This window comes from Nematolebias whitei, chromosome 3 (assembly GCF_014905685.2).
Source record: "Nematolebias whitei isolate Nwh7 chromosome 3, NemWhi1, whole genome shotgun sequence".
Lineage (NCBI taxonomy): Eukaryota > Metazoa > Chordata > Actinopteri > Cyprinodontiformes > Rivulidae > Nematolebias > Nematolebias whitei.
In genome coordinates, this window is record NC_056500.1 from 23900272 (window position 1) to 23908867 (window position 8596).

General features: G+C 40.7%; 1 protein-coding gene across 3 annotated transcripts in view; it reads left to right on the forward strand.

The window, feature by feature from the left end:
• LOC119407873 (divergent protein kinase domain 1A) overlaps positions 1 to 6206 on the forward strand; it is a 9940-nt gene extending 3734 nt beyond the window's left edge. Inside the window, exons 2-5 of one of the 3 annotated variants that reach the window (XM_037674699.1) lie at positions 3468 to 3602; positions 3871 to 3978; positions 4064 to 4240; positions 5297 to 6206. In XM_037674699.1, coding sequence (XP_037530627.1) covers positions 3468 to 3602; positions 3871 to 3978; positions 4064 to 4240; positions 5297 to 6106 — 1230 coding nt within the window. In that variant the 3' untranslated portion in view covers positions 6107 to 6206. The remainder of the gene's footprint in view (positions 1 to 3467; positions 3603 to 3870; positions 3979 to 4063; positions 4241 to 5296) is intronic. The other 2 variants (XM_037674701.1, XM_037674700.1) reach the window with 2 other exon arrangements.
• Positions 6207 to 8596: the final 2390 nt, after the last annotated feature.

The following is an 8596-nucleotide window of genomic DNA, read 5'->3' on the forward strand; positions in this document are numbered from 1 at the left end:
TACATAGATATATATATATATACATACAGTATGTTATGTATGTAACCTAACCTGAAATCTGACTTTGCAAGTTAAATGTCAGATATAAATCTTCACCTGTCGTGAGAATGGTTCTTTTTGAGTAAACAATGTCAGAGAATGAGAAAATGTCTCCAACAGCAAACCAAAAACAAAAGACCTTGAGGAGATGCTGACTCCAGCTGCTCAGAGACTGCTCTCATCCATGGAGCCAGCGCTCGGCCTTTAAGTGAAATATTCTGATTCACGTGTTGTGAAAGTGGATACTCTTTCTTTAGCACCTTCAGAGAATCTGCACCCGAGGACTTTTAGCACAATATTTTGATTCAGCGAGCACAGTCCTGATGGTTCTGATTTCCTTTCAATCCTCTTTTTTCCTTAACATTATGGAAATCAATAACTGTTATTCAGTTCGATATTTCACATGTTAAAAAGTGTCTGACAGGTGAACAGTGATTGTTTCCAAGTGTGTCTGCTGCCATCAAGTGGTCAGAAATTAAACTATAAAGCCTACATTTTCCAACAATCACTTATTTAAGATTAAAGTGTTAGGATGGTCAGCAGGAACTAACAGTTTATTCCCTTATTTAATGATATTTAAATGTGTGTATTGGATAAGCTGTTGACTGAACCAAGGTGGTGCAGATGTATGAAAATAGAGCTAAATATTACGGTCACATGTTAAACTGTCATATATTATATATAACCTCAAAGGAGGGCAATAATAAAGTGCCTGTGTCTGTTAGCAAAATATCTCATGAAGCAAAAGACGGATTTTATTGAAACTTGCAGAAAATAATCACTGAATTTATTTCTACAACTGGATTCACACAAATTCAAAACAACCATCAATGCTCATTGCAGTTAGCCAAGACAGATACGGCTACAACTGAGATAACTTTCCAACTATTGAGTTAAACGTTGTTTTGTTGTTTTATTGTAACACATCATCAATATTGCATGAGATTGCGCATAGTTATTTTTTTCAAGATTTGACCAAAATGTCTATAACCGCTCTAATCATAAGATGATCTTAATTAAAACCCTGCAAAGTTATGGACAATCTGCATTACTTCAATTAATGATAGCCCTTTAATGGTTTAGTTTTTTTATTTTTTATTTTATTGGCATTGTGGTAACACACACACTTGAATTACTTCTTAGCAGCAAACACCAGGTTTTACACTTTCTAATGATCAGGTAATCAATGCATTTGATTGGCAGCATCTGTAGTTATTGTTGTCTCCCATCGGGAGTGAAGAGAGGGTGGTGGAAATACCCTCACTCCGTCCATGTTTTGAGCACAATTTGAAAAATAAGTGAAGTACCGAATTTCATTTTGGTGTTTAGCTATATCTAAGAAAAATGCCTTTTGAAAATGGGCTTTTTGATTGGTTAAGGTTGTTGCTATGGTAACAAGCCAGCTGGGGATTTATGATGATGAAGGAAGGGATGGCTTCTGTAAAATGAAATCCACATGACCCAGGTGATTTATGTTCACTGCTTTTATGATGAATATCACACTTTCTCATCTTACGTCTGACCTGACTTCAGAAACACACATTTAGAAACACCATGCAAACTTAGATTGTCTGTCTGTTAGCAACATATCTCATGAACAGCTTGTTGGGTTGCTTTGAAACTAACAGAAAGTAATCACTGGATGTAAAACTGATTAACTTTTGGAGCCATCTGGGTTCAAGATGGCTGCCACAGCTACCTCAGAAAACACAAAATTGACTGTGTATCAGGCATTCTTTGAGATATTGACCTGAAATTTGGTTTGGCCTTATCTGCGAATAAGTTGTTATACATTCCTAATCCAAATCAAGAATCCAAGATGGCCACCTTAGCTAAAAGAGAAAAAATACGATAGCTACAGTATTTGAAAAGTTATTGAGCTGAAATTTGGTGTGGTTGTACCTGACAGTGATGCACAACACATTCTGAATTCAAATCTAAAAAATTCAAGATGGCCACCGAAGCTCATTCGAAATGGATATAACTCAGAGGTTTTTAGAGCTATTCAGCTGAAATTTGGTGTATGACTACCTGAGAACAATCCCTAATAGACTTTGATTACAAATCAAAAATCCAATATGGCTGCCTGAGCTATAAAGGAAGAATACTATAAATCAGCAATTTTTAGAGATATTAAGCTGAAATTTGATGTGGCGGTAGCTGAGAGCAAAGCCCAACAAATACTGAATTCAGTTAAAAAAAAATCAAGATGGCCACCAAAGCTACATTTAAATGGCTTTAACTCAGCTGTTTTCTCACACACACGTGCACGCACGCACACACACACACAGCTGAACTTTGGTGTGGTTATAGCTGAGAATGTTCCCCATCACATATTGAATCCAAATAAAAAATCCAAGATGGCCACCACAGCTTAAAAGAAAAAAAATGACTATAACTCATTGATTTTTTTATTGATTGATTTTTTTTTTTGCCATATTGAGCTGAAAGTTGGTGTGGTGGTAACTGAGGCCAAACCCCAACACACGTTATAATGTACATCGTGTGTTGCCTGATGTTAAAAACCCAGCAAGGACCAAATGCCTAATTTTTTAATGACCCGATAAATAAAATCTTAATTTTGAAAAAGTCTTTCCCAGCTTCAACCATACTATTCCATTTTATTTATAAAGTACTTTCAACAGCGCCAGGTCCAGCCAAAGTGCTGTACAGACAGAAACCAACAGGCAGAGCACACAGCAACACATAACATAACGTATAATCAAAATATGGAAACAAAATAATAGCAGCTAATAACATAATGACTAACACAGTGTGATGCATACAGGATCAGCACAGATCATACAGTGTTGAAAGCCAGGGAATAGTAGTGGGTTTTTAAGTGGGATTTAAAAACTTTGAGGAAGGGGGGCCTGTCTGACAAGTAGAGGTAACTCATTCCATAGTCTTGGACCTGCGACAGAGAAGGCCCTGTCACCTCTGCGTTTAAGACGGGTTCCTAGAACTGTGAGACGTAACTGGTCCGCTGACCTCAGAGAACGCGGTGGGACATACGGCTGCAGCAGATCAGTGAGATAGGAGGGTGCAGAGCTGTTCAGTGATTTATAGACATACAAGAGTATTTTGAACTGGATTTGAAGGTGAACCGGTAGCTACAGTAGTGCAGTGAGGCCAAAACTGGTGCAATATGCTCTCTTTTGCCTGTACTGGTTAAAAATCGGGCTGCCGCATTCTGGGCCAGTTGTAGTCGTGCAATGGAGGCCTGACCGATACCAAACAGGAACGAGTTGCAGTAATCGAGCCTGAATTGACTGTAACTCTTTAATTTAGCACTTTTTATTGCAAGAAATGTACTGATTAAAAACATTTACATACATTTTGAGCACAAAACAATCTAGACATGTTTTGTTTTTGGGGTTTTTTTGCCATTAAAGCAATCTAACTGTTTGAAAATGTGTGTCTAACAGGCCAGATTCTCCTACCTCCACATCAAGTACCTGTTCTTTTCATGGCTGGCAGTGTTTGTGGGAAGCTGGATAGTATACGTGCAATATTCGTCCTACACAGAGCTGTGTCGAGGGCATGACTGCAAAAACTCTATAGTGAGTATCCTGATGCATGCTCAATAACACACCTAGATAAATCTAACAAGGGTGAGCCATGGCCTCTGGACGGCTTCTTCTTTGTTGAAATGTTTCGTCTTTTATCCTAAGCTCTTTAGGATAAAAGATGAAACGTTACAACAAAGAAGAAGTCGTCCAGAGGACCTGACTCCACCTTGATAGATCTATAGTGAGTACTTTTCCTGTATGCACTCAAACTGTGGTTTTGTGTCTGTTCCTCTATGAGATGTGTATTTCTTTGTGTCAGTGTGACAAATACAGGAAAGGACTCATCGACGGGTCAGTCTGCAGCAGCATGTGTGAGAAAGAAACGCTTTACCTGGGAAAGTGTTTCACTGCCAAACCAAGCAGTCAGGTCAGTCCATTTAGAAAATGTTTCTCTCCTCCAGTGTACTCAGCTGGAGTCCAACTGCTCCTCTGGCCTGTCTTGTTCATTGTAGGTTTACTCAGGGAACTGGGGAGATTTACCGGGAGTAATCAAGTGCCAGATCAAGGAGGCCCCTCACTATGATTTGGGAGGTGAGATGGAGCCCAGGAGGGAAGCTGCTGCCTTCAACAAGCCCACCAAGGGAACCTCGGTGGAAAAGTTCAGAGAGATGATAATCAACCACCTAAAGGTCAGAGAGGTTTTGTTCACCATCAGGTCTCAATGCAGAACCTTGGTTTGTTATAAAGTATTTAAGAAGGGATGTTCGGTCAGCTAGTTATCAATGGTTTGTACCTTATCAGCCGTGACATCAACACAAAAAACATTGATAATGGAGAAAGAGGCACAAATCTTTGGCCAGGCTAGGCTGATGGCTATTTATCAGCATGCTGGGAGTTGCATAAACCTTTACATTGACTAAACGTACTACTCAGGCAGATTGATACATTCACAGCCTCAGACCAGTTGGCATAAACCAAAGTTTTATGTAGATGTCTACCCATGTATCCCATGTAAAGACCTACCGGAACCAACCCTACTTGTTTGCTGCTTCCAGCACAAGTTTTAAGTCCTGTCCTCTTCGTGTACATGAACGAGACATTGCTGTTGGTAAAATAACAAGTACAACTTGCACAATTTTTTACCCAGTCATTGATGCTTGTTGATTTATTACGTTCTTACCCTACTACATGTTTTTATATTCATTTTTATATGTTTATATGTGAAGGCGGGGTTATTTAATTGTGGTCTTTGTCGATTAGTAAACTTTCTCGTCTGGCCCACAACTTCTGATCAGCTCAAGATAATTTAACAAAACTTCATACACATATGTATTATCACTAGATGGAGTGTCATGTACACTTTTCATCACCTCAGCTTTAAGGTCACAAATCAAGATCAAATGTTATACAAAGTCTTTTTTCTTGTCCGGGCCATTGCTAGAGATTGCTTTAGAAGTTCGTCAATGGGCGTATAATGTGCCGTATGTAGTACTCTTGTTGTACTCAGTACTTTGGCTATAGTAATTACAAGCTGAAAAGAAAACTGTGACTGTGTGTGGGACCTAAAGCCCTAAATATTGGGCCCACGTTTGGCAATTTATTAGTTGATCCTGGAGGAAGCCTCTCTTTTCTTGATTCACTGACTGATTTCACAGCTGATAAGGTTCCAACTCTTGATAACGCTTCTAAAGAGCAATTCTTCTAAAATGACCAGACTATCCCATTAAAGCTTCTTTTCTTTACAGGCTAAAGTAGGGGACCAGGCCAACCTTGCAGACCTGGCAACCCAGGTATTGTCCATAGCAGATGCTAATAAGGATGGTCATATCTCACTACCAGAGGCTCGCTCCACATGGACTCTGCTGCAGCTCAATGAGTTCCTGTTGGTGTTGGTCTTGCAGGGTCGGGAGCACACACCAAAGCTGCTTGGCTTCTGTGGAGACCTTTACATGATGGAGAAGGTGCCATATTCTTTGTATGGGATCAGCCTGCCTTGGATCATTGATGTGTGGATTCCTGCTGGTCTGCGCCGCAGAATGGACCAGTGGTTCACACCCTCATGGCCTCACAAGGCAAAGATCTCCATCGGCCTGCTGGAGCTGGTTGAGGACATCTTCCACGGCACTTATGGCAGTTTCCTCATGTGTGATGTGAGCACTGCTACTTTTGGTTACAATGACCGGCATGACTTTAAAGTGAAGGATGCCCGATACATCATTCCTGAAGTCACCTTTCAGGAAAGACTTCAGCAGCAGCGCTGCGACGTGGACGAAGACTGTCTGTATGGGGCAGACTGCCTGACCAGCTGTGATCTCACCAAGCATAGGTGCACACCTGAGGTCACTAGGCCAAACTTGGCAAAAGCCTGTGACACGCTGAAGGACTACATCTTGAGGGGAGCCCCATCTGATGTGAGTGAGGAGCTCGAGAAGCAGCTGTACTCTTGCATTGCACTCAAGGGTTCAGCAGAACAGATGGAAATCGAGCACTCGCTCATTTTAAACAACCTGAGAACATTACTGTGGAAGAAAATCTCTCATACAAAAGATTCTTAAACACACAGCTATTACCACACTGGTACAATGACACCTTCCAGTCTTTAAAATGGACAATCTGTGGTAATGATGGGAACATTCCTCTTTGTATTCAATTTAACATGCATACTTAATGTATTTGAAGGCATCGTCTCACTAGGCTGTGACTGTTGGTCCCAAAATTGCAAGAAAATTGTCAGGTTCCCAGGTCCCACGAAATTTTGACCAGTAAACCAACATGGGTGGCTTTTGAAAACCTATTTTCCAGTGCATAGCACAGAAAAACTTCATTCTGCGCCTTAAAAAGGTCAAAATAATGTTTTGTTCATGTTTCAAGGTGTAAATGAATGAAAAACACGTCAGGGGAAAAGGAGGCTTAAAGTTCCATCTTTCTAATACCTAAAGTGCAATGACTCATCTCTCAACCAGTCACGTGTAACTACAACAGCTCACATTGGCCTCGTTAGGAAGCGATTCTATTCATACTTTAATCCCAAAGGTAAATTAAATGTTGTAGCTCATTGTCCTGGTTTCATTCAAGAGTTGTTATAGATGCTGATGGCTGTGGGCAGGGTCTCCTGCAGCTGATCCAAAGAATCTGGCCTCAGATGCTGAGGTCTCTCTGGTAAATGAGTCCCCGAGGATCAATGGGACTAACCTGTATAAAGGTTGAATGAATGATCCACCCAGACCCTGCGAGCCTGTCTTCCTGGGCAGCAGGACCTCCCAAATACCAGACAAAACTCTTCCCCAAGTGATGACCACTTGTCCCAGCAGCTGCCAAGCTCCTTTTCACCGCGGACAACCAGCTGCAGGTGTTGGGGGACGATCCCCGTCGTCCAAATGTCATGAGCCACATCGCTTCCCGCCAGCTCCAGGATCTCAGCAGTCAGGCACTCGAGCACCGCCGCCAAGTAGACAGGACTTCGTCCACGGCACCTCCTTTCGAACTCATTTGAGGGTTGGGGCTGTAGTTGATGTGAGCTTTTGAGATATCAGCTAATCCCGGTTGCAATAAACACCTTGTTACGGTTCCGCATCATAACGAATGTCCAAAAGTAAAGGTTTTCAGTAAAAAATCCTTCCAGCTGAACAGCATCTGGTCCCAGAGGAAATAAATCATCAAAAAAAGGCGATTTACATCCAGAAATGAGGAATTAAGGTTTTCAAAAGCAACATGTCAGAATGAATCAGAGCTCTTCCAACTTGAGCCGCACAACTCTAGAATCTTAAGTGACGACCCAAATTACTCCTGACGCAGGATGAGCAACTCTTACCTGGGATTCTTCATTTTTCTCCTTTACAACTGGACATGATTTATGTCAAGCTTTTGTGCAGGTGACAAGATGCAGCATGCAACGACTGACATCAAAATTCTCAGTATTGTTTTTATCATGGTCAAATTTCAAACTAGTCAGCAAGTCCCTGCTACTTGAGCAAGGAAACAGAACATTTCAATGCCTTTTGGGGGTCCCTCACAAATGTTTTACCATCAAGTGACCAACAGTTGAAGCGCAGTGATGGGTTTATGTTCCACAGCTGTCAGGAATGTCATTTCAGCAATTCATGTATTAAGTGCTTTACAGAGACTAGAATATGCCTTTTGTTGTTTTTAACAAACCAGGACCAAGAAAATAAACATTTGATAAAGGATCCTCCTGCACTGGATCCTGTCTTGATCATTTTACCATGTCTAATTTCAGTTCGTCTAAAATCAGTGTTCTTAAATAAATAAAAAAACTCAAACAGCAAATGCGTCTGCATTTTTCAATTTAGGGCCACGATGAACTGGGACCGTGAACCTCTGGTCTGCTGCTGAATTTATGCATTTCAGCTTCATTAAAGATACACGAGCAGCAACAGCCAGGACAATGCAGCCCTCGCTTACCATGCAAATCTAACCACGTTACGATATTTAACAAGAGTTGACTCAAACCTGAAGGTCAATGTAACAAAGGATTATTTTTTTATAGATAAAAAAAAAAAAACTACTTCGAATGAGGTTGTTATAAAATTAAACCTTACTGCATGAAGATGTGGCCCAGTGCAACATAATCAACCTGCAGCAGCATGTTGAACACTTCAGTATATTACTTTTTGACATGGATTAGTTGAGTCTTTGAAGCGCATTAGTTTTTGTTGCCGTTTAAATCGGTGCTGCTGCTGTTTGAATAGTTGGTGCCATTAAGAGAAAACAGCTGCAACATAGGTCCATGAAGAAATGAGAATTTGCTCTTCGTGCACAAATTTAACTGCCTTTTTAAAAAAAATAAATAAAGCCAGTCGAGAAAAAATAAACTGGCTCCTGTATTATTAAAACAAACTACAATATAAGTGAATAAAAAGACAAACTGCATGAGTACTTGGCTGCTCTACCAGTGCAGTCGCAGTGTGCACATCTGTGAATCGATCAACCTTCAAAGCCCCCCTAAGAAAACGGAGATTTAATCTCATGTTTTTATACATGAGCTGTATATCGAGAGCAACGCGTGAATAAAGTACACGTGAACA